We start from the raw sequence: 26668 nt of genomic DNA, 5'->3' as shown, positions 1-26668 counted from the left end.
TGTTATAATAATATAGGAAATACTAATGGCTCTGATGATCATTTCGAAAAATCCTTTCTTAGTGAGCACCTAGAAGCCAAGAGGAACATATGTGGCAAATTTCACCTTTGTAGCCTTTATGGTTCTGGAGATTTCATGATTATGGCGTGATTATGGTTTTTGCTTTTATATATATAGATAAAGGTAAAGGTTCCCCTCGCACATATATGCTAGTCGTTCCCGACTCTAGGGGGCGGTACTCATCTATATAGATAAAAATATCTATATATTGATACAGATATAGATATATTAGTCTATTTTGGAAATGATTCTTCTGAATGTTTGACGTAACCAATGGTGGTTCTGCTTTTTCTGTAGAATTAAAAATTAACGAAAAGCTGTCAGATCGCTTGAATTATATGGATGCAAATGTTAAGTTGGAATGAGATATTGTCCAGGGCCAGGAATTCACTTGCATGCTTCCTCTTCTATCAAGACAGATCACCTCCAACTTGACTTCCTTGTTCTGTTCCTGGAACTGAATAATAAATTCAGCCGCCTTACCAGAATGACCTAAATGCTATTTCAGCTTGCCACTGACTGTTTTCGTTATACCCCAAAGCTCTTTGTTTGCCTGATAAGTGCTTCCTCCACAGGAAATTTCCTGTGACGGAAAAGGCAGGGGAAGCTTCCTGTCAAAACGCCAGATGCTGGGAAGGCCAGATAATAGCGGTGGTTCAAATTTCAGGTTGCAGCAGCTGCAGAGGGGCTGGCAGACTTCCTTATAGCCCGTGTCAGCCATGAAACCTGAAAGGCCTGTTAGAAGGAGCGTGGAAAAGCCTGCATGGTGGTTATTCCTGAAGGTCGGACTTCTCTCTTTTGAACCATGTGGTAGCAAGCAAGAACATTTGCAGGGGAAGGTCCAAAAAGTCAAGATGGTGACAGTCTGCATGGGATAAATGCCTTACTCTTTAAGGCAGGGGGCTCCAACCCCTGGGCCACGGCCCACTATCAAGCTCTGGCCTATTCGGAACCGGGCCACGCGAGTGGCGGGCTGACACGCATGCGCACATGGACCTTAACTTGTGCAAGTTGAGCTGCATGCGCGTGCACTGGCCTGCCATCCCTCCCACTTCCCCCCTCCCCAGCTGGGCTCTCAAACCACAAAGGTTGGAAACTGCTACTCTAAGGCCTAGCCCTAACCCAGAGGTCGACAACCTTAAACACTCAAAAGAGCCACAAAGGTCCTAACTGGAAGCCCCCTGCTCAATTGTGGAGCTGGCCGGAAGTCCAGTTCCCCCACCATAGAGTCTCCTCCTAGCGCAGCATTCTTTTTTCTCTGCCGACCGGAAGTCTGATTCTCTCCCCCCCCACCACCACCATAGAGTCTCCTCCTAGAGCGGCATCCTTTTTCCTCTGCTGACCAGAAATCTGGTTCTCGCACCATAGAATCTCCTAGCATGGCGTCCTTTTTCCCATGCCGACTGGAAATCTGGTTCCCCCACCATAGAGTCTCCTCCTAGCATGGCGTCCTTTTTCCTCTACCTGTCCTAACCAAAAGCCCTATCAATTGTGGAGCCGACTGGCGACAGGGAGACGCAGCAGAGGGATGGAAGAGCCACATGCGGCTCCAGAGCCGCAGGTTGCTGACCCTTGCCCTAACCCCTAGAGAAGTCTTGGATTTGGGTAGATCTTTCCTTGAGAACTGCCACCCTTGTCCCACCAATGTTCTTCTTGCTTGTTGCTGCTGCTGCTGCTGTAGGAAAAGTGTACAGTGTCGGCATCCAAGAGGGTTGGGAGTGGGGGAAATGTGGGATGGCTGGCCTCATTGCACAAATTGTACAATTGGTGCCTTGCACAGTTAAGTTGTGATGCACATAACATTGTTGGGGCTGCTTCTGGATCCCTCAGGTGGCCTTGGTTGGTGATATTGGTGGTCCAGGTCGGTGAATTAGTTGAGATGCTGAGAGACCTTTGAAAGTAGTCTAAGGTAAAGGTCCCCGGGTCGTGGACTAGCTTCAGGCGGTGGCATGCCAGCAACCGGACCACGCAAGCAAGCGAAAGCCCCGTCTGTGAGATGCAGGCAGCACGCAAAACCATGCCCTCTCCACTCCAGGGAAAAATCTCTCTCAACGGAACTGGTCCCCTTTTGCTCCTCAAAAGTTTGGGGCTAGGGAGCTCCTTGTGGGCAGTTATGGGATAGTCATGGTTACATTTTTGTACTATTTCCGTAGGGATTGGACTCATTGATTTAATGAATTAGAACGCTTGGTCTCGCTCCACGAAAAGCAAGCACGGCAAAGCAATTTGCAAGGCTAGTGATTGTTTCTTAGGATTTGGAGAAAGAATAAAACGGTCACAAAGTCACTTTTTCCAGCACCTTTTTAACTTCGTACGGTCACTAAGCAAATGGCTCTAAGCTGAAGACTACCGGTATTTCTGCATTGCCGCTGTGCGTTGGAGAGGCCCCACCTAACAAGCTTTCTTCCTGACTTCTAACTTGGCCTTGATGTTGCTAACTGTTAAGTTTTTTTTTTCCCATTCTCCTCCTTGCAGCGAATGCCTTTATCATATTTCCTTCTTCCTTATTTTTGCTATCGTTTTCATTTCCCCATTCCACTCTGTTATTTCTTTCTTGTTTTCTTTTTCTTTTTCTTTTTTTTCCTGGCTAAGGGCGAGAGCGGGAAGTCCCGGGTCTAAATGTCGTCTTTTCAAAGCAAGGAAGCAAGCGGTTTCTCGGTCTTAGTGGGACTGGCCTACTTAATTGAGGGCAAGGTTAGCCACGCAGTTACACCAAAGTAGGTCAAGGCAAGCCCCTCCCTCCGCTGCCCCCCCAACCCGGTTTTCATCCAAACGCCTTTAGATTTAAATTTAGCCTATCTTGGCTCAGAATTGCGACGGCGATCCTCTTCTCCATCTCATTTACTGGAAAAGGGAAGTTGGGAAACAGGAATATTAATATTGCAGGCAGTTGAACATTATTTTAAGATTCAGGATTTGATTTTTTTTGGTGATTTTTTGTGTGTGTGATTTTTTTACTCCCACCTTTGGGTTTTGGATTCAGTACCAGGTGCAAAAGCAATTTATGGAACTCCTGATAGTGAAGATCATTATGATATCTATAGGCTGCAGAAATTCAGATAAGTATTAAGTACCCGCCTCCAAATGCTGCTGTCTTTCATTATGATGTAAGACTGTAACAAAGCTTCCATTTTACAACTTTTTCTGTGGCGGTCATTAAGAAAACATCTGTTATTCTATTCTGTTTTGTTATTCTATTTTGTTCAATTAGAGTCCTGTCTTGTTCTGTTCTGTTCTGTTTTTCTATTCTATTCTATTCTATTTTTTATTCTATTCTATTCCTATTTCTATTCCTACTCCCATTCCATTCCTCCCTCCCTCCTCCCTTCCCTCCCTCCCTCGTTCCCTCCCTTCCCTCCCTTCCCTCCCTCCCTCCCTCTCCTCTCCTCTCCTCTCCTCTCCTCTCCTCTTCCCTTCCCTTCCCTTCCATTCCATTCCATTCCATTCCATTCCACTCCATTCTCTATTCCATTCCACTCCACTCCACCCCACCCCATCCCACCTCTACCCTACCCTATTTGTTTGATTTTTATGACAGGGACCAGGAGAAAGGACTATTACTGAAAGAACTGAAGTCCAGTGCCTTCCCAGATACATGGAATTTTAAATATTTTTATCCTTGAGGAAGAAAAGCCAAAAAGGGCTTCCATCCCAGTGGCCAACTTCCTCACTGGTTTTAGAAGTAAATTCTCCAACTTGAACAATGGCGACTTAGTGTGGACTTTATGCCAGTCGGTTTTTCTTAGCAACCATTAAGGAAGTGTTTTGCAATTTGTCTTCCTCTAAAATGTCTTTTGACTTCTCCGTCTATTTTAGACTGAAACTGTGGTATTTCCTGGTCATTTCCAATCTAGATACTTGGCTCATCTGACCTTGCGTACCTTTTCGAGGATAACCAAGTTTGGATTTGCTTACATCAATCTCGGCATGCCAATATGTAATAACTGCTACCCTCTAGTCTAGAACCAATATTAGATGCTCCTTCCTAGGAGGCTGCAGGGAGACCTGCTAGGCCCAAAACAGGGCGTGGGGGAGGCGACGCCCCCCTCCCCACGACCCGTTTTTTGCTCCGGGGTGTGTGTGCAGGAGACCGAGTGCTGCCTGTCACACACCCCTGGCCGCTGCCACCATGGCCACGCCCACCCAGCCAGTCTGGACCTTTCGCCGCGAGCTGAAGACGTACTTATTCTTCCGTGCAGGACTGGCATAAAATGGAAATCCACTATTAATTTTAATGGGGTTTTTTTATGATTTTATTGTGTATTTTAATTAATTGGGCCAAATTGAATAGGTTTTTTAAAATTGGTTTTAATTGTACATTGTACTTTTTACTGTGTTTTACTTGGCTGTAAACTGCCCTGAGTCCTTCGGGAGAAGGGCGGTATAGAAATTAAATAATAATAATAATAATAATAATAATAATAATAATAATAATTATTATTATTATTATTATTATTATTATTATTATTATTATTATTATTATTATTATTATTATTAGGGCAGAGAACTGATTGTTCAATTATTTGAATCCCACCTCTGCCTGGGACTCTATGTATTATGCTCGTTTTGGAAATCCTGACTCGTTTAAGGGATCCTTATTTATTGCAAGGAACAGAGTGCATTGCTTCCCTTTATTTAACCGTTTAATGGAGGAGGCGCTAAAGCCCCCCAGACAGGCCCAATTCATTTTCATTGTTTCAGGAAGAAAATTGGAAAATTTCCAGCAGGTTCCCTGGGTTATTGTCAGCAACTGGGAGGTTGATAGAGCTGAATTCTCAGCCTAGTTCCAGAAAAGGGTCAAAATTCCTTCCAGGAAGCTCTGGCCAGAAGTTAGGAAGATTTATTTGCTCATCTCAAAGGGCTCCGAGACTTTTTTTTTTTTTTTTAATCAATAGGTTTTTCTCAGGTCTTTTAAATGAGGTCCTTTCCAAAAAAAAAAACAGAGAGAGAAAAAAATTGCTCGCTTCTTGTTGATTAGATTTAGTATGACATCATCTTGTGCATCTCTACAGGAAGAGCATAACTCAGGTTTCAGGGTGTCTAAATTTAGAGAAACGTCCAGCAGAAAAAGTCTCAGGAATATCTCTGGGAAGGCTCAAAAAAGTCAAGGTAGCATCCAGCACTTGGATTGGAGACCCAACGAAGCCCCTTTTTCATACATGCGTATAAAAAAAGGAGTGGGTCAGAGGGGCCATCTTGGCATTTTTGACAGACATACATCACCCGCCGATACCTATCTCATCATCAGCGATTTTAAAGTGCGTGCATTTTACAGAAAATTGAAAATACGACATGGAAATGGAACTGGTACAATGTCAGAAGTGACTAAAGGAAGGTTGAGATCCAGGATCAGTTTGCGGATCAGTGGGTTCAACTATAATACTGACTTTTAGTTTTTTTCTTCAAAATGTAAAATAAACTACTTATGATTTTGTATGTTGGAAAAACTGAAATCGGCATGACATTGGAGATCTCATGTGTTTCTTATTTTCACCTTACTAATCATACTTTATCCCCTATTTCTTTTTATATGCTTTTCCTCTTTCACGATTTATATTATATACATATATCATCATCATCATTTTAGCCATTGTCTACCCACTTCAGGTTGAAGGCCTCTTCGCATGTTTCTAACCAATACGGTCTTCGACTTAAGACCACAATTGAGTTTAACACTTCTGTTGCTAAGTGAAACGTGTTAAGTGAAATTTGCCCTGTTTTATGACCTTCCTTGCCACAGTTGTTAAATGAACTGCTGCAGTTGTTAAGTTAGTAACACCGTTGTTCAGTGAATCTGGCTTCTCCATTGACTTTGCTTGCTGGAAGGTCTCAAGACATGGATCGCATGAGCTCAAGGCCCTGAAATCGTCATAAATATATGAATCAGTTGCCAAGCATGTGAATTTTGATCACATGGCCATGTTGTGGTCCGCCAGCAGCCTGCAGAGCTGGCAACGGAGTCGGACAGCAAGGAGACTGAGGAAGAACATGGGCCAGTCCTAGAGGCTGGGGAAGGCCCGGATGAGGGCTCTGCGTCGGAGGCAGAGGTGGGGCCAGGGCCATCAGGGAGTGAGGTGCGAACTCCAGAGCCTCCAGAGGCTGACAGTAGTGAGGCAGAGGAACAGGAGGAGCCTGTTCCTAATGCACACATGAGAAGAGCTGCCAGAAGGCAAGAGCAGCTCAAGCAAAGAGGACGACTCGGGAGTAGGGCCAAGAGATGATTGGCCCCTCCCATAAGGCTTAAAAGACCAGCAGCGGCGTTTGGGCTCTTTGCCGGAAAACAACGTTGATAGCTTCGTCTTGTTGCATTTGTTTTGTATCGGTGTCTTTTGAACTTTTGCCAAGAAAGGCCTTTGGCAGTTTGCCTAATTGGACCAAGGTTGGTGATAGGACTGAGGAATTTGTGTTGGGAGGAATTTGCTTTAATTTAGTTGGTCTGTGCTGAGAATGAAGTAATTCTCAGCTGCTCTAATAAAGTTTGTTTGTTTTTACACTGACTGATTTTCCTACTACCTACTGGGGCCTGCGTCACAACAGGCCATGGGGATGCTGCAACAGTCATAAGTGTGAAAAATACTGTGTTTCCCAGAAAATAAGACCGGGTCTTATATTAATTTTAACTCCAAAAGATGCATTAGGGCTTATTTTCTGGATAGGTTTTTTTGGGGGTGGGGGGAATAAGGTCACTCATGCTCTCGTTACCTCTCGTCTGGACTACTGCAATGCTCTCTACATGGGGCTCCCCTTGAAGAGCACCCGGAGACTTCAGCTAGTCCAGAACGCGGCTGCGCAGGTTATTGAGGGAGCCGTTCGGAGCTCCCACGTAACACCTATCCTGCGCAGACTGCACTGGCTGCCTGTTGTTTTCCGGGTGCGCTTCAAGGTATTGGTTACCACCTTTAAAGCGCTCCATGGCTCAGGACCGGGCTATTTACGGGACCGTCTACTGCTGGCCTCTATCTCCCATCGTCCGGTGCGTTCCCACAGAGAGGGACTCCTCAGGGTGCCGTCAGCCAAACAGTGTCGACTGGCGGCCCCAGGGGGAGGGCCTTCTCTGTGGGGGCTCCGACCCTGTGGAACGAACTTCCCCTCGGGCTTCGACAACTACCTGACCTTAGGACCTTTCACCGCAAACTTAAAACCTATTTATTTCGTATGGCTGGACTAGCTTGATTTTTACCTTTAATTTTAATTGAATTTGATGGGTTTTTAAATTTTTGTAATTTTATGGGGGTGTATATTATTTTAAATTTTGGGCAAATTTAAATCAGTTTTTTTAAGGGTTGTTTTAACTATTGTGTATGTCTGTATTTTATCTGCCTGTTCACCGCCCTGAGTCCTTCGGGAGAAGGGCGGTATACAAATTAAAATATTATTATTATTATTATTATTATTATTATTATTATTATTATTATTATTATTATTATTATTATTATTATTATTATTATTATTATTAGACATTAAATGCATCCATCTGGCTGACAATCTTAACTGGGGCTTATTTTGGGAGTAGGGCTTATATTATGAGGATCCTGAAAAATCATGCTAGGATTTATTTTCCGGTTGGGTCTTATTTTCGGAGAAACAGGATAGTTATAAGTCACTTTTTTCAGGATCTTTGTAACTTTGAACGGTCACTAAATGAGCTGCTGTAAGTCAAGGACTACCTATATATTTTAAAAAAAACCTCAGTTGAGAAAAGGAATTCTGAGCATCAAAAAAAAAATACACCCTTATCTAAAACCTTGGAATGCAATGCATTTTTAAAAATAAGTTCCTAGACCTCATGGTGTTGAATAAAATATAAGCCTGGCATTGTAGATCCGAATGCTTGGAAACAACAAAGCACCAACAGCCACATCTCTATTTCTGTTAGCAGTCTATGGCTTTCAAAAGGTTGAGAGTTGATTCATCGGGTTGAAATACCAGGCTGCCAAAATAGCTCAGTTTCCTTTATTCCAATCTTCTGTTCTAAAATGCCCCCGTGGCTATCCTTTCTAGCTTGATTTCAAAAGCTGGCATGTTTTTGCCAAGATTGTGTGGCTCAACAAAAGTTTGTAGGTTATAATTAGCATCAAAATGATCCCCACCCCCTTTGGTTGTGATGTGCAGGATTTACCCCCCATACACATTTGATACGTGTGTGCGTGTGTGTTTACTTTCCTACCCCATCTCTCCTTTCTGCCACCCACTTGTTGAAATGTTCTGAAACATCTCAGCTCCTTCCTTCCCTTCCCTTCCCTTCCCTTTCCTCCCTTCTGCGCTGGTTTTGTGACATGTTCCAAAGAAGGAGGAGAAATTGGGGATGAAATACTGTTGCAACCCAACCTTTCCCCAACTGCATTGTGGCCCATGTGCTGTAGTTCTCGTCCTGTTGAAATAAAATGAAATGGGAACGACACAATGAAGCCTGCATTTAAGCAAGGACATCTACAGGGGCCATGCAAAAAAGTAAGATGTTGGTTCTGATGCTCATGAAAAAGGGGAAATATTTAATGGCACACTTGTGGCAGCCATATTGACTTTTTTGACCCTCCCTGTGGATGCCTTCCCTTTACATTTTTAATCTTTGCCTGATCTAGTAGTTAGAAGAAGACTACTGTACAGTTGTGACCCAGGCCCAAGTAGGTAGTAGGAAACTCAGTCCGTGAAACAAACAAACAAACAAACTTTATTTAAACAGCTGAGAATTACTTCATTCCCAGCGTCGTTCAACTAAATTGAAACAAGTGCCTCCCAACACAAATTCCTCAGTCCTATCGCAAACCTTGGTCCAATTAGGCAAACTGCCAAAGGCCTTTCTTGGCAAACGTTCAGAAGTCACAAAAATAAATGCAAGATGTAGACGAAGCAGAAGACGAAGCTACCAACGTTGTTTTCCGGCAAAGCCCAAATGCGGTTGCTGGTCTGTTTTAAGCCTTATGGGAGGAGCCAGTCATCTCTTGGCCATACTCCTGAGTTGTCCTCTTTGCTTGAGCTGCTCTTGCCTTCTGGCAGCTCTTCTCATGCGTGCATTAGGAACAGGCTCCTCCTGTTCCTCTGCCTCACTACTATCAGTCTCTGGAGGCTCTGGACCTCACACTCATCGCTGTCCAACTCTATTGCCAGCTCCGCAGGCTGCTGGCGGACCACAGCATGTCCATCCTCAATCGATTCGTATCTGAGCTCTGTCAATTCAATGAGAAATTATTTTGGTTTTTTTCATGAGGCGTAGCAATGGGATGGGAGGAAATAAAGGTTCGAGGGACATCAATACTAAAATCGGTGGTGGGGCCTGGACAGCTTGCTGCAAATTTTAAAATTTAAGAGGCTTCTGTTAAACTGCTCAGTTCAGGAAAAGATTCAAGGACAGGGATTATGATGATAAGTTGAAGTCTTTCCAGGACAAATAACTGTAGGACAGGGGTATCAAACTTGCTTTCATTGAGGGCCGCATCAGGGTTGTGTTTGACCTCGGAGAGGGGTTGGGGTGTGTGTGGCCAGGTTAACATCACTTGTGTTGGGGGCATCTGTGGTGGCCCAAGTGCGCAGCCCTCCCGAGCTCCATTTTTGCTGGCAGAGGCACCGCAGGCCGGTCAGTGGTAAAATCTGAACTGGTTTACTACTGGTTTGCTGGTTGCACATGCGTGCTGTGCGGGCATGGACAATGTGCACCACGCACAAATGCGAGGTGCGCGCATGCAGTACACGCCAAAAGGAGGCATGGGGTAAGTAGAACAGCGCGCGCGGTGGGGTGATCAGCTGTGGCGCGTGATCTGTTTTTTTACCTTTTAAAAATGCTTTTAAAAGGAAAAAAAGGCTCTGACGATCGCGCGGCTCAGCTCAGATCATCAGAGTCCTTTTTTTACTTTTTAAAAGCATTTAATAATAATAATAATAATATCAGAGTTGGAAGGGACCTTGGAGGTCTTCTAGTCCAACCCCCTGCCCAGGCAGGAAACCCTACACCATTTCAGACAAATGGCTATCCAACATTTTCTTAAAAATTTCCAGTGTTGGAGCATTTACAACTTCTGCAGGCAAGTTGTTCCACTGATTAATTGTTCTAACTGTCAGGAAATTTCTCCTTAGTTCTAAGTTGCTTCTTTCCTTGATTAGTTTCCACCCATTGCTTCTTGTTCTACCCTCAGGTGCTTTGGAGAATAGTTTGACTCCCTCTTCTTTGTGGCAACCCCTGAGATATTGGAACACTGCTATCATGTCTCCCCTAGTCCTTCTTTTCATTAAACTAGGCATACCAAGTTCCTGCAACCGTTCTTCATATGTTTTAGCCTCCAGTCCCCTAATCATCTTTGTTGCTCTTCTCTGCACTCTTTCTAGAGTCTCAACATCCTTTTTACATCGTGGCGACCAAAACTGAATGCAATATTCCAAGTGTGGCCTTACCAAGGCATTATAAAGTGGTATTAACACTTCACGTGATCTTGATTCTATCCCTCTGTTTATGCAGCCCAGAACTGTGTTGGCTTTTTTGGCAGCTGCTGCACACCGCTGGCTCATATCTAAATGGTTGTCCACTAGGACTCCAAGATCCCTCTCACAGTTACTACTATTGAGCAAGGTACCACATATACGGTACCTGTGCATTTTGTTTTTGTTTCTTTTTTAAAAGAAGAGGGCGATTGGGTGGGCATGGGCGGGGGGGCTAGGGATTTTTGCTACCGGTTCTCTGAATCACCCGCCGCCATCGCTACCGGATCAGCTGACCTGGTCCGAACTGGGAGCATTTCACCCCTGAGGTCAGTCCTTCGCTGTTTCCAGGGCAGCCCTGTGGGCCAGATCTGAGCGCCTTAAGTTTGCTACCCCTGCTGTAGGAGAACCAAATCTCTTCTGCAGCCTTCTTGCAAAGTGTTTTATTCAGTCCTTCTACCAGGTTTGCAACCAAACAGAAGAATTTGCCACTTTGGCACAAGTATCACAATAGTTGGCTGAAAAAGTACGAAAGCGTCTTGCAAACTCCATGCTGGCTGTCACTCAGGCTCACCAGTTGCTTGACACCAAGGTGCAGGGTATTCATTTGCAGCAAATTCACAAGAGAACATGAGAAAAAAACTGCAGGTGTAACATATGCAGCTATCTTAATTATCCCCCGTAGCGCAGACATCCATTTATCTTGCCTATTTGTTAGAAGATGCTTAAAAAAAAGAAACGAAAAAGGTAAAGGATAGTCTTGAGTTTATTCCAACTAAATGTAATGTTTCTGTATCCACGGTCTAAGTGGTTTGTCATTGCTGCCTTCTGCCTCTTCTGGGACCAGGTCTTTCAGAACCACATCCTTCAAGGGTGTCCTTTGATCCTTTGATCAAGTCCTCCAATTTACTTAAGATGCCAACATAGGATCCCAGTTGGTTAAAAAGCATCAAGCCATTATGCTAACAGAAATAATATCTAGATCAGTGGTGAAATTCAATTTTTTCTACTACTGGTTCTGTGGGCGTGGCTTGTGTGGCTTGGTGGGCATGGCAAGGGAAAGATACTGCAAAATCCCCATTTTGTCCCCACTCCTGGGGGAAAGATATTGCAAAATCTCCATTCCCACCCCACTCTGGAGCCTGCCAGAGTTGGTATTTGCCGATTCTCTGAACTACTCAAAACTTCCGCTACCGGTTCTACCGAACCTGTCAGAACCTGCTGAATTTCACCCCTGACCTAGATAGTTTACTTGTGCTCAGAAAGCCGGAAAAAATAGTTTTCTTCTCATGATGTGATTGTGGTCGTTCAGTCGCTATCTGATTCTTTGTGACCCCATGGACCTTAGCATGCCAGGCCCCTCCATCCTCCGTTGTCTTTCAGAGTTTGCCTAAAATTCATTTTCATTGCTTCAGTGACACTATTTAGCCATCTCCTCATTTGCTGTCCCCTTCTTTTTTCTGCCTTCCATCTTTCCCAACATCAGGGTCTTCTCCAGTGAGTCCTCTCTTCTCATTTGGTGGCCGAAGTATTTGAACTTCAGCATCAGTATCTGACTTTCCAAAGAACAGCCACGATTGATTTGAGTCAATGTTGATCCGTTTGTAGCCATGCACTAATTTGAAGGACCTCGGCGATTCTTCAGTAGGTTGATCTCTCCATCTTGAAACATACACTAATTTTAAACCAATTTGTAGCGGTCAAAGTTCAACCTTTTGATTTATTTTACCTCAAAGAGGAAAAAGGAAATGCAATTTTGTACCTGTCTCATAACAGAAAGGTTTTGCCGAGAAAGAGCAAAGTGCAATCTTCGGTATTTTTAGCAATCCGTCTTCCAGGGCGTGATGTCATTTCGGGGCGGGGAGGGGAGGGGGAAATGTTGTCCTTTGTCTTGGCGATTTTTTAAAAAATAAATTTTCAGTGATATTGGAGAGTTTCTCAATAGATCCAACTTAAATTTACGGATGTCCCTGTCGGCTGTATTTATGGACTCTTGTTCTTGAATTTGTGTACAGATGATTGAGTACATAGAAAATTAATTTGATCAAAACACATATCCATCATTCTAATTCAACCTACCTACAGATTCATTAAATAGTCTTCTTTTGCCCATTGCCCATATTGAATATAGAAATTCGTAGAAGTTCTCGAAATGCAGCAGTTTGTGTAAGTTCTATTTTTTGTGTATTTGAATTTATTCTTTCGACCTGATCCCCAAAATGTAATATAACTGGACACAAATGCAATTAGGTTTGCATCACTTTAAATGATAAGAATCAGGGAGCTGAAGACTCATCTGTTGGCTTGCAGGTGAAGACACTGAAATCACACCATACATGGCAAAGTTCAGTTTTGTAGCCTTGCAGATATGGGACTTTTAAAGAAAGAAACAGAAAGTGTAGGAAGACAGCGGCTCTGTTCTTATCACTGTACATTGTAATATTTTCTGTTGTTATGTACAGTAAGTTTATGTTTTGAATTTCTCCTTTACTGGAAAGGACTTCATGGTGGCATGTTGCTTTGTACAGCAGTGGTATTACCTGGAAGATGGCGGGTGGAGCTTCTCCTTTCTCCCAATGGCAGATTGTGTCTCTGTTGTGGTCCACCATGGGACAGTGAGGTTGGGGAGGAACATGGGCCAATCCTGGAGTCTGGGGAAGGCTCTGACGAGTGCTCTGCGTTGGACGCAGAGAGGGAGTATCAGCTGCCTTCAGAGTAAGACATCAGTGAGGCAGACGAACAGCTGGAGCCCGTTCCCAGTGTGCGCCTGCACAGAGTTGCCAGATGAAGGGAACAGGTAAGGAACAAGGGTTGACTTGGGAGTAAGGCCACAGGTGGACGATGAAGGCCCCTCCCATAGAGAATAAAAGAGGAGCGAAAGGGGAGTGGAGTTTGCAGGAGACAATTAGTTCATTCCTGCATTCTTGCCAAGTATTGCGGCAGTCTGAAAGATATCGGCCTGGCCATTCTCCAAGCCTGATAAAGGTCGGTAATTGTGAACTATCTTGAAAGACTGCGGGAGAGGAAAGACTTTGCTGCAGAGGAATTCACTGTAAATTAAATTATTGGGACGAGGACTCGGCTTCGTGCTGATGGTTAAGCCTAGGTCAGAAAGTCAGTCTCCTTTGGGGACCCCTGATCTACAATATCTGTGTTGCGGTCAGTATCAGAAGACTGGGATATTGCCAATCCATGAGTTCTAGCTTCTCTAACTTAAGTATGTATGTAAATATGCACATTTCCTGCATACTTGTGCTTTTGAAATGCTAATTTCATTACCCACACTCAGTGGTGAAATGTAAAATTTGTTACTACCAGTTCTGTGGGCGTGGCTTGGTGCAGGGCGGTTAATGTGATTGGGTGGGTGTGGCCAACTTTTTTTTTTAAACTTTTCAAAGCATTTTTTCTTTCAGCCAAAGAGGTTGAAAAAAAATGCTTTTAAAAGGCTTCTCTGATGATCCCAGCTGAGTTGCCTGATTATCAGAGGCTTTTCTTTTCTTTTAAAAGCATTTTTTTTTTGCCTTCAAAAGAAAAAAAGCCTCTGATAATCAGGCAACTCAGCTGGGATTGTCAGAGGAGCCTTTTAAAAGGATTTTTTCTACAACCTCTTCTTTAAAAATGCTTTTAATAGCTTCTGACGATCAGACAACTCAGCTGGGATCGCCAGAGCCTTTTAAAAGCATTTTTAAACAATCTCTTTGGCCGAAGAGGTTGTAGAAAAAATGCTTTTAAAAGGCTCTGACGATCCCAGCTGAGCCACGCGATCATCAGAGGCTTTTTTTTTAACTTTTAAAAGCATGTTAAAAGTTAAAATGCTTTTAAAAGTAAAAAAAAACAACTGATGATCGCGTGGCTCAGCTGGGCATGGTGGGGTCAGGGATATTTGCTACCAGTTCTCCGAACCACCCGCTACCATCACTACCAAATCGGGCGATCCGGTCCGAACCGGGAGCATGTCACCCCTGCCCACCCTTCTCCTTAATCATGCATCCTGCTGGCCTCCACCAAGGGATTGTTAAGTGTTTTGTTGTTGACATCCTTCTGTTGATTTCTTTACAGGTTTGCAACCCGTCTACTGGAGCAGAGACGATGTGGGTCAGTGGCTAAAGTGGGCGGAGAAGGAGTTCTCCCTTAGAACCATTGACAGCAATACCTTTGAGATGAATGGTAAAGCTCTCTTGCTACTAACCAAAGAGGACTTCCGATATAGATCTCCACATTCTGGTAAGCAATTTTAAGAACTAATTAAAGAAGGAGATCTCTTACTGCATTAGCGGGCAACAACGCAAAATCTGTCAGAGATTAGGTGTGGAGGGAGAATCAACATCTGCAATATTTTTAATTAAACTTTATTGCATTCATATTATTGTTACACATTTTTACTTGCTGCAGAAATGGGCTGATTTAGTTTAGATGGGAGGGAGAAAACCCTAACAGCAAACAAATTCCATTTAATATTAATCCCATTTCGATCATTATTTTAAATAACAAAAAAAACCTAGTGAAGGGAGAAATAAAACAATTCCAAACTTTTTTGGGGGTGGGGTGGGGTATAAGTGGGATGGGGGAAATGGAAATTTGATTCATTCTCATCATTCAAATTTTATTTCCATTTTCCAGAGCATTAGCTATCTCATTCGTTTTTATCATCTGCAGACCTGATAAGCATTTTCTTCATCCAACTCACTAATAAAAAAATATTATGGGAGAGAGAGGGTACAAAATGAATATTGTAGCATGCCACAGATTTGAAAAGGAGTCACCGGAGATTAGTTTTTGCGTATGATTTTTCAGCCGACCTTGTGTCCATTTTATTGTCCAGTTAACTAGATAGCAAATTGGAATGCCACAGAATATTTTGTCAGGGGTAGGACATATTATGATTAGAGCATTTGTACAACCTATTAGAAAATTAGCCAATTTTTTTAAAAAAATGAGATAAGGCTAATCTGGAGGATTAATTCTTCACTAATTTCTTTGGACTTCTGGTAATTGTCATATTGTTGAAAGGATAATTGCTGGTGTGGTGTGAAAAAATGCATGTCTTGGAAATATTCATAACTTACCTCATGCAAGATACTCAGAGAAGCAAATGACGTTATTGAAAAGAGCATATAGCAAACGTGAAGAATGTGTTAAAGAGTAATAGTAGACAAGTTGTAGCTTTAAAAATAACTGCAACACAGCATTACAATGCTGACCAAACTATAACTCCAGCCACACAAAATGGCTTGTTTTGGCTTGTTATCTGAAAGTCAGTCTGTCAGTCTAGCAGGGAAGGGCTGTTTTCTAAATGCTGGGATACTGAGCAAATACAGAGTAGATCGATAGGATCAAGTGAGAGAAGTGATCCGGATCCTAGTTTGCTACATTTCCAAAATTAAATCAGAATCTACCTGTTCTGACCTAAAAAGGTAAAGGTTCCCCTTGCACATACATGCTAGTCGTTGCCGACTCTAGGAGGCGGTGCTCATCTCCGTTTCAAAGCCGAAGAGCCAGCGCTGTCCGAAGACGTCTCCGTGGTCATGTGGCTGGCATGACTCAACGCCAAAGGTGCACGGAATGCTGTTACCTTCCCACCAAAGGTGGTCCCTATTTTTTCTACTTGCATTTTTATGTGCTTTCGAAACTGCTAGGTTGGCAGAAGCTGGGACAAGTAACGGGAGCTCACCCCGTTACACGGCAGCACTAGGGATTCGAACCGCCGAGCTGCCGACCTTTCGATTGACAAGCTCAACATCCTAGCCACTGAGCCACCACATCCCTGACCTAGGCTTCCCCAAAAAAGCACAAAGCAGAATCCTGGTCTCGACAAAACCCCTTTTATTAAACAATCAGTGAATTCCTCTCATTCACCTTCAGCAAGGTCTTTCAAGGGAGAATTTACAGTCACAGACACTTATCTGGTTTGGGGAGCTGCCAGGCCAATATCTTCAAAACTTGGCAAAGAGTCTCAGAGAGTCACAAACCAATTAGTCAAACTAATTGTCTCCATCAAACTCCACTCCCTTTCGTTCCTCTTTTATTCCCTCTGGGAGGGGCCATTCATCGTCCACCTGTGGCTTTACTCCCAAGTCGACCCTTGTTCTTTAGCTGTTTCCTTCGTCTGGCAACTCTGCGCATGCGCACCCTTGGAACAGGCTCCAGCTGTTCTTCTACCTCACTGATGTCTGCCTCTGAAGGCAGCTGTAACTGGCATCCGGCCCTGGCCCCTTCTCTGCCTCCGACGCAGAGCCCACATCAGAGCCTTCCCCAGACTCCAGTACTGGCCCATGTTCCTCCCCAAACACCTCACTGTCCGAATCTGGAAGTCCATAATACTACTTTCAAGTTTACCTCAGCTTCTTATTCTGAAATGACCTTCTCTTGTGTGGATAGCCTTTTAGTGGCCCATGAGGGCTTTCAAAAAATCAGTTGATTTTCCTCAAGGCCCCATTCCCTCCATCTTTCCTTAAAAGAACTGATTTGATGGATCTCGCCTTCCCTCAAATGTGAGGTAGTCCTTGACTTAACAACCTTTCATTTAGTGACCGTTCAAAGTTACAACAGCACTGGGAAAAGTGACTTATGACTGTTTTTCACACTTATGACCATCGCAGCATCCCCATGGTCACATGATCAAAATTCAGATGCTTGGCAACTGACTCATATTTATGACGGTCATAGTATGATGATGATCCCATTTTGCGACCTCTGACCGGCAAAGTCAATGGGAAAGCCGGATTCACTTAACAACCGTGTGACTAACTTAAAAACTGCAGTGATTCACTTAAGAACTTCGGCAAGAAAGGTCGTAAAATGGGACAAAATTCATTTAACAACTGTCTTACTTCGTGAAATAATTTTGGACTCCATTGCACTCATACGTAGAGGACTACCTGTACATAAATTTAAAGTTTGCTTGTGTGTAAATAAACCCGTACAGGTTGTCTTTGACTTACAACTGTTTGTTTAGTGACCATTTGAAGTTGCAACGGCACCACTCCAGCATCCCCATGCTCATGGGATCAAAATTTGGATACTTGGCCACTGATTCATATTTATGACCGCTGCGGTCTCCCGAAATCCCCTTTCGTGACTTTCTGACGACAGGGAAGTCAGATTCACTCAACAACCGTATTACTAACTTAACAACAGCAATGAGTCAGTTAACAGCTATGGCAAAAAAAGAGGTTGTACAATGGGGCAAAAGGCACTTAACAACTGTCTCGCTCAGCAACAGAAATTTTGGGCTCCATTGTGGTCATAAGTCGAGGACCACCTGCAAATACTTTTCTGCAGCTCAAGCGGAGTTTTGTGCCTTGAAAGGAAGAACTGTTGTGTTTTATTATCCTGGGAACTGGGCAGTTACCAGAACGAATGCAGATAAACACGTGAATAAATATAACCTGCCTTTCTATCTTTTAGGGACCTCAAAATTCATTTTCCTGAGTTGGCGTTTTTCTTCTTCTTCTTCTTCCAGGTGATGTGTTATATGAGCTTCTTCAGCACATCTTGAAGCAAAGAAATTCTCATATGTTGTTTTCTCCCTTCTTCCACCCTGGGAATTCTGTCCATGCTCCGCCAGATGTCATGCTGCATCAGAACCACGATGAAGGTAACGGCAAGGATCTCTTTGTTTTATGAGGCCCAAAATTACACAAAGAGGTCAGGTGATGCTGTGGAAAGAAAGACGACCATTGGGGGACGGGAGAGGGAAGCATACTGATAAAGGAGAATGTTTATTTTATTTTTTTGTTTACATTTATACCCCGCCCTTCTCCGAAGACTCAGGGCGGCTTACAGTGTATAAGGCAATAGTCTCATTCTATTTGTATATTTTTACAAAGTCAACTTATTGCCCCCCCAACAATCTGGGTCCTTACGTTTGAAATGAAGGGTCCTTGGTGCTCTCTGGACTTGGGTTGTTTTCTTGCAGATGTTTCATCACCCAGCTAGGTAACATCATCAATGTGAAGCATGGAACATCTGTGTGGCGTCCTATTTAGTTCACTCCTGTAACTGTGGTTTATGAATCCTGAGTATGTCTGTAAAGTTTAGAACCACATTTTTCAAACCTACCAACTTTTAAGATGTGCAGACTTCAAGTCCCAGAATTCCCCAGGCAGCATGCTGCCTGGGGAATTCTGGGACTTGAAGTCTGCACATCTTAAAGTTGTCAGGTTTGAAAAATATGGTGATTAATGATTTCCAGCTGCTTGTGGGAGTAGGAAGGGGATAGTGGAGGGCTGCCACAAAAAAGAGGGAGTCAAGCTATTCTCTAAAGCACCTGAGGGCAGGACAAGAAGCAATGGGTGGAAACTAATCAAGGAGAGAAGCAACTTAGAACTAAGGAGAAATTTCCTGACAGTTAGAGTAGAATTAATAAGTGGAACAACTTTCCTCCAGAAGTTGTGAATGCTCCAACACTGGAAGTTTTTAAGAAGAGATTGGACAACCATTTCTCTGAAATGGTGTAAGTTTTCCTGCCTAAGCAGGGGGTTGGACTAGAAGACCTCCAAGGTCCCTTCCAACTCTGTTATTCTATTCTATTCTAATCTGGTTGCATGCTCCTGACAGAATGGAGGCTTTGATTCAATTGGCAGCGAGTTAGATAGCTCTGAGCGCTTTTTTGCAGACAACATTGCTAATGTGGAGTTTAATCCCAATTAGCCCTGGGCGTTTATCCTTGCAGTGGACAGGTTAGCTAGAAAGGAGTGAGGACTTCAGGAACACAAATAACAAGAGTCGGAAGGTACCTTGGAGGTCATCTAGTCCAACCCCCTGCTTGCACAGGAGACCTGTACTAAGGATTCGATTCACCGAATTGCCGACCTTTCTGATCGACGAACGTAGTGTCTTAGCCACTGAGCCACCTAATCAGGCTAAATTGTAGCCGCGATCTTGACTTTTTTTTTAAAAAAAAAAATTATTTATTTGAATTTATATCCCGCCCTTCTCTGAAGACTCAGGGCGGCTTACACTGCGTTAAGCAATAGTCTTCATCCATTTGTATATTATATACAAAGTCAACTTTTTATTGCCCCCAACAATCTGGGTCCTCATTTTACCTACCTTATAAAGGACGGAAGGCTGAGTCAACCTTGGGCCTGGTGGGACTTGAACTTGCAGTAATTGCAAGCAGCTGTGTTAATAACAGACTGCATTAGTCTGTTGAGCCACCAGAGGCCCTAAGAGTCATGGACGTTTCTGTGGGCCAACTGCCTCTGAAAGATTAGCAGACTCTGATTAAGTCTGTGGCCCAGAAACACTGTTTTGTTGTTTACCAGAGCTGCTTTTTACACACACACACAACCCACACCCAATCATCTGAAGACATCATGCCCTATACTTGGCCAGACTTCATCAGCGCCCGCCTTCTCCAGTGCTCCAAAATCTCTTTGATCTTTTTTTTCCCCCTTTTCATTTCCGGCTCCTACAATTAAAAGCTCTACGTTTTGCATTTTTTTGTGGGCCGCGTCTGGTAGAAAATGAAAAACTGAGGAAGGGCGTTTTCATGGGGATTACGGATTTACTTGCAGCCGCAGATTCTTCTAATCCAGTCAGTGAGAAGGATTGTTAAGAAAGAAGGCTGGGTCAGTCTCTGGTAGCCCAAATTTGGGAGGTGGCTGGTAGTTATTTCACACACACCCCAACTCACACATTACTAAAAGGCAAAAACGTCTCGGGTCAGTTGCAGCTTCCTTCATCCTGCACTGTGTTTTAGCACTGTGTCTCTGATGAAGGCAGCTGCCTCTCGCAAAAGCGGATGCCCTTTAATATGAGTTGGAGCAAATGTGACCAAGCTTGTTCTAATATTGGACCGAGAGAAAAATGCTTTCTACCAAACGTTCGCAGGTGGATAGTCCCATTTCTCCAGAATGCTTTTGACTTGCATCTCTGGTGTTCAGTGGATGAACTAGAGCAGCTAAATATAGCCATGTTTCCCCTTTGGGGAATTTTTTTCCCTTTGGACTTGCTTTGATTTGGGGTTCTGTAACCCAAGCTTGCCAACCTAGCAGTTTCGAAAGCACATAAAAATGCAAGTAGAAAAAATAGGGACCACCTTTGGTGGGAAGGTTAACAGCGTTCCGTGCGCCTTTGGCGTTGAATCATGCCGGCCACATGACCACGGAGACGTCTTCGGACAGCGCTGGCTTTTCGGCTTTGAAACGGAGATGAGCACCGCCCCCTAGAGTCGGCAACGACTAGCACGTATGTGCGAGGGGAACCTTTATCTTTACCTTTAACCCAATCTTGCTCCGTACAGCTCACAATGGAGAGGCAGGCAAGGGGTCTGGGCGCATGCAAGAGTTTGACCTTAAGTCTTAAGGGTCAGCTGCACCAATTATGCAATACTTGCTTGCCCAACCAGCTTTTAAGTTGAACAGCCCCTCCTAAACAGCATGTTGGTTGACAGTCTGTGCTAGAAGACGAAGGTCCTTCAAAAACAGGGCCCTGGAATTTGAAATTTAAACATGGGACTCACTCAGCCGCGGAAGAGGCTGCCTTCCTGACAGTGAGAAGAATTAACCAGTGGAAGAGCTTGCCTTCAGAAGTTGTGGGTGCTTCGTCCATGGAGGTTTTTAAAGAAGAGACTGGACAGCCACCTGTCTGAAAAGGTATAGGGCAGTGATGGCTAACATTTTCCAGACCGAGTGCCCAAATGTGCGTGTGCACGCCCGAAACCCCCCAAATGCAATGCGCACACAGCCCCTCTGCTATGTGCCCTGCCCCTGCACACGTGCCCCTTGCATGCACCCCTGTGTCTCTTCAGAGACCCAAAGACCAGCTGGCTGGCGGGACGCGGACACACCAGAGGTGGGTTTCAACAGGTTCTGACCAGTTCTGGAGAATCGGTAGCGGAAATTTTGAGTAGTTTGGAGAACCGGTAGTAAAAATTCTGACTGGCCCCGCCCCCATCTATTCTCTGCCTCCCAAGTCCCAGCTGATCGGGAGGAAATGGGGATTTTGCAGTAACCTTCCCCTGGATTGAGGAGGGAATGGATATTTTACAGTATCCTTCCCCTGCCACGCCCACCAAGCCATGCCACGCCCATCAAACCACACCCACAGAACCGGTAGTAAAAAAATTTGAAACCCACCACTGGCACACACACGCGCGGCAGAACTGAGCTGGGGCAACAGCTCACGTGCCCAAAGAGAGGGCGCTGTGTAACACCTCTGGCATGCGTGCCAGAGGTTCGCCGCTTACGGTTATAGGGCCTCCTGCTTGAGTAGGGGGTTGGATTAAAAGGACCTCCCTTCCAGTTCTGTTCTGATTGAACCAACAGTTCAATCCTTGTGGCAGTTTCAGAAAGAGGTGGGACTTCTGGGACACAGAGGTGGGTTATCCTGCTCTTTTGGTTATCCTGGTTGTAGTGGATGGGCATGTAGAGTGAGTGAGAGAGAGAGAGAGAGAGAGAGAGAGAGAGAGAAAGAAAGAAATGGAGTCTGCAAACCACACAATTACAACCCTGTTGTTTTATATTTGAGTTATGCATGGCAGGATTTTTATTATTTTCCCCCTAAAAGTTAACCCCAAAATCAGCAATTGAGTCCTTCTATACCTGTGATGGCGAACCTGCAGCACACGTGCCCCCTGCATGCATCCCTGTGTCTCTTCAGAGACCCAAAGACCAGCTGGCTGGCGGGACGCGGACACACCAGAGGTGGGTTTCAACAGGTTCTGACCAGTTCTGGAGAATCGGTAGCGGAAATTTTGAGTAGTTTGGAGAACCGGTAGTAAAAATTCTCACTGGCCCCGCCCCCATCTATTCTCTGCCTCCCAAGTCCCAGCTGATCGGGAGGAAATGGGGATTTTGCAGTAACCTTCCCCTGGATTGAGGAGGGAATGGATATTTTACAGTATCCTTCCCCTGCCACGCCCACCAAGCCATGCCACGCCCATCAAGCCACACCCACAGAACCGGTAATAAAAAAATTTGAAACCCACCACTGGCACACACACGCGCGGCAGAACTGAGCTGGGGCAACAGCTCACGTGCCCAAGGAGAGGGCGCTGTGTAACACCTCTGGCATGCGTGCCAGAGGTTCGCCGTTTTACGGTTATAGGGTCTCCTGCTTGAGTAGGGGGTTGGATTAAAAGGACCTCCCTTCCAGTTCTGTTCTGATTGAACCAACAGTTCAATCCTTGTGGCAGTTTCAGAAAGAGGTGGGACTTCTGGGACACAGAGGTGGGTTATCCTGCTCTTTTGGTTATCCTGGTTGTAGTGGATGGGCATGTAGAGTGAGTGAGAGAGAGAGAGAGAGAGAGAGAGAGAGAGAGAGAAAGAAAGAAATGGAGTCTGCAAACCACACAATTACAACCCTGTTGTTTTATATTTGAGTTATGCATGGCAGGATTTTTATTATTTTCCCCCTAAAAGTTAACCCCAAAATCAGCAATTGAGTCCTTCTATACCTGTGATGGCGAACCTGCGGCACACGTGCCCAAAATGGCATGCGAAGCCATGTTACCCGGCACGCCCGGCCTTGCCTGTTTGTCTTCCAGGTTTCTGACACGCATGCGCACACGATGATCAGCTGTCCTTCAAGTGCACGACAGCGCCAAAAGCTAGTGTGTGCATGCGCGCCGGCCATCTAATTCTCTGCCGCGCATGCACGGCAGAACCCAGAAGCTCAGTTTTTCCAGAGCGCGATCCCTTCGTGCGCGCGGCAGTGCAGAAAACCGGTCTGAGCGTACGTGCCTGTTGTGTCTTGCCCGCCCTCAGAGCAGCCAGGGCCTTCTTACCTGCTCCCGAACACTGAGGAATGTATGCCTCCCGGCCCCAGCCCTGACTCCATGCCCAGGCAAACGGAGCAGCTAGACCCCTCCCCCTCCTCCACAGCATGTGAGCCTGAGGAGGGTTTATTCCCAACAGCTGCTGATTGGAGTGACCCTCGCATCAGAAGACTGGATAGGCGGAGGCAACAGAAGGAAGGGAGGGGCAGGCCTTCATGAGTGCTGAGTCATGGAGCCACACCCCATGGCCTATATAAAGGATCTGCTTTCTGGCAGTCTCTGAGTCAGGCAAAGTCGAACTTATCTTGCTGAAGTCACTTACTGGTCTCCTGCCTGCTCTGAGGACTTTGCTAGGACTTTGGGCAGAGCTGCAGAGGCAAGCCTGATTCGGATTTCCCTGACCCGGCCGTCAGCGGAGGAGTGGGACACGACAGTGCCATCCAGCTGATCGTAGTGCACGCATGCGTGCTAGAACCCGGAAGTTCAGCTTTTCCGGAGCTTGGCCGTGATGAGTGTACGTGCCCGGGTATAACGTTTCCACGCGAAGGTTCGCCGTCACTGTTCTATATTCTTCATAACACCACCCCCTAAGCTTCTAGGAGTGATGAATATTCTACTTCGGCGTTTTTCAAATTTGGCAAACTTTTTTAAGATGTGTGGACTTCAACTCCCAGAATTCCCCAGCCAGCATACTGAAAGTTTCCAAGGTTTAGATCTGATTCAGATGCTAATGCTGTTTTCAGCAGCCTTGATTTGCTCTGCTCCCCAGAAGCAGCCTCAACCCATGTCTCTCTCTCTCTCTCTCTCTCTCTCTCTCTCACACACACACACACACACACACACACACACACACACACACACACACAGAGGGCCTAAAATGTCGCCTTTCTCATTGGCTCACTCTCTCTCTCCCCCCCCCCCCCTTTTCCAAACATTCTTCAGTCACCGCAGACAGGGGCATGGCTTGGCATCTGAGCTTTCACTTCCTTGTGCCCGTTTGGGTAAGATTGACCTAAATAGCGAAACAAAGAGAGACCTTTTCTTGTTTATGACTTCGGCTGTGTGAATCATAAAATCCACACCAGGGCCGTTTCCTCTCCAGCTTCAGCCAGGAAACGGGTGGGTGCCGTCTATGGACATGAGGAGCGTCTGAGGGGGCTGGAGTCAGACGGAGGTCAGTGCCGAGGCACTGGAAGAATCCGAGCCGGATGTGACCCCTGGGGTCTTCAGCAAAGGACCTCTTGGGTTTTTGCAGCGGGTGGGGTGGGGGGATCCGAAATGTTACTTGGGGCTTTGTAAATCTTTCAAACAGTCCCAGTGGAGAAAATGGAAACGGCAGAAATGCTCCCAGCTGATAGGGAGCAGGGTTAGGGGTTGTCACACAAATGGGCTGGAACTAATTACGGTTCCACTAAATTAGAAGATTTACATGGGTGTATAAAAGCCCTGTTTTGGCTTTGCAAAAGAGTGCAATCTCCTACCAACACCACCATCCCCCCCCCCCATATGGGGAGTTTTCCCCATTTGTCCACATCTCACACCAGGGGGATGTTGTAGTCATACCTATACCCGTGAAAACCTACAAAAACATTAGATATATATAATTTATATATATATATATATATATATATATATATATATATATATATATGTTTTCTGAGGTTTTTTGTGTCTATAGGTCTTTGGTTCGGTTTTCTCACGTAAAATTGGAAGTGTCTTGGCGACGTTTCGACGAAGTCTCATTCGTCATCTTCAGGCTTCAGCTTCGTGCTTCTGGGAGCAATGTGTGATTGCAGCTGTTTCTTCCTTTTTAACTGCTAGTTTTTTATTTATATATATATATATATATGTTCCCAATTGATTCTTACTGAAGACATCGTTACAGAATAAAATCATCCAAAAGAAAAGGAAATAAAGGAAAGTGGTGAGAAGAAGTGAAAGGGAAAAGGAGAAAAGAAAGACAAAATATGAAGAAATTACTTCCAATCTTCTTTGCAGCAACAAATGCATTTCAATTTTATCCTCTCTCTAAGATTACATTATGACTTCTCTTCTTTCCATCTACCCTTGGTAATCAGCAAACCCATAAATCACAAGCATATTTTTTCTACTTGCATTTTTACGTGCTTTCGAAACTGCTAGGTTGGCAGAAGCTGGGACAAGTAACGGGCACTCACCCCGTTACACAGCAGCACTAGGGATTCGAACCGCTGAGCTGCCGACCTTTCGATCAACAAGCTCATATTTTTTTCTACTATCAGCAAAAAGAAAAAAAAAGTCCACAAAGGATTTCCAGTCACTAACAAGTGTAGTTATTGTCTTTTCTCTAATTAAACAAGTCAATGTTGCAAATTCATCTTCACCAACCATTCCTCCGTTGTGGGTATTTCAGAGTCTTTCAATTTTTGTGCATTTTATTCCCATTAATTCATTGGGAATGGTAGGGATCCCAAGCATTTAGGAAAGGGTTTTCTGGAAAGCAGTGGGTGAAAATGTGATTAGCTCTCATGCTAATATAGTTTACACCTTCTTCAACCTGTTTCCCTACCTGTATTTAGACAACAGTTCTCAAGTCTTGTTATAGAGTTATGAATGCGGTGTTAACTTGGTTCTTTGCAAATGTTTCATTACCCAACTTGATAATAGCATCATCCTGAATGAGTCTGGGGGTTTCCTGCCTGCTTATATGCCGTAGCTGGCCATGCCAGATTTGCTGAGGATGTAGTGACTTCCTTAGTGATTCCTTGAAGTGAGTGTTACTTTCTGCCTAGGTTTTTGTCTGGTATTAATCCCTGCTTATCTGAGCATGGGCTGCTTAGATGGATATGTTCTAGTCTTTTTGTTTCCTCTCTAGGTTTTTTTTGTTGTCTCTTTTGACTGGTATGTAAATATAGTTTCTCTCTAGGGGTTTGTTGATGGCTGATTTGTCTGAAAGACCAGCTTCTGGGAATAGCCGAACATTTTTGGACTTGGCTTGATGCAAGATGCTAATAGTTTCCCAGATGAAACTGTGGCTTAGGCTGTCCATATGTTACGAGATGAAGGAGTGCTCACCATATCTTCTGAGAGCTGGTTGGTGTTTGTGGATGCACAAACCCTATACCCTAATCATTTTTACACAATATGTTAGGCAACTATTTTTGCCTTATTTTGACAGTGTTTCCTGGTACTTGTATATGTGTGTGTGTGTGTGTGTGTGTGTGTGTGTGTGTGTGTTTTTATTATTATTATATAGGCTTCATTCAGACTTTCATGTGCAGGCTGGCAGCAAGCTTGATACTGTACCAGACTTTTCCAAATGTTTTCCCACGCCAGAGACCAAATGCAGGGTAGCTATTTCTTATGTTATAATTTCTTTTATTTAGTTATTTCATCTTGGACCTACAGGCTGCACGCTTGGTTGTTAGCAGTGGTGGAATTCAAATTTTGTACTACCGGTTCTGTGGGCGTGGCTTGGTGGGCGTGGTGTGGCTT

The 26668-nt window shown here is 44.5% G+C and overlaps 1 protein-coding gene across 2 annotated transcripts in view; it reads left to right on the top strand.

The window, feature by feature from the left end:
• The window catches only part of ETV6 (ETS variant transcription factor 6), a 158870-nt gene that overhangs the window by 106677 nt on the left and 25525 nt on the right, over nt 1-26668 (top strand). For both annotated transcript variants that reach the window (XM_058190663.1, XM_058190662.1), the window contains exons 3-4: nt 14530-14694; nt 17933-18067. In XM_058190663.1, the coding sequence (XP_058046646.1) occupies nt 14530-14694; nt 17933-18067 (300 nt within the window). The remainder of the gene's footprint in view (nt 1-14529; nt 14695-17932; nt 18068-26668) is intronic.

The sequence above is a fragment of the Ahaetulla prasina genome, chromosome 7, assembly GCF_028640845.1.
Source record: "Ahaetulla prasina isolate Xishuangbanna chromosome 7, ASM2864084v1, whole genome shotgun sequence".
In the NCBI taxonomy this organism is placed as follows: domain Eukaryota; kingdom Metazoa; phylum Chordata; class Lepidosauria; order Squamata; family Colubridae; genus Ahaetulla; species Ahaetulla prasina.
This window is presented reverse-complemented; position numbering and strand designations above follow the sequence as displayed.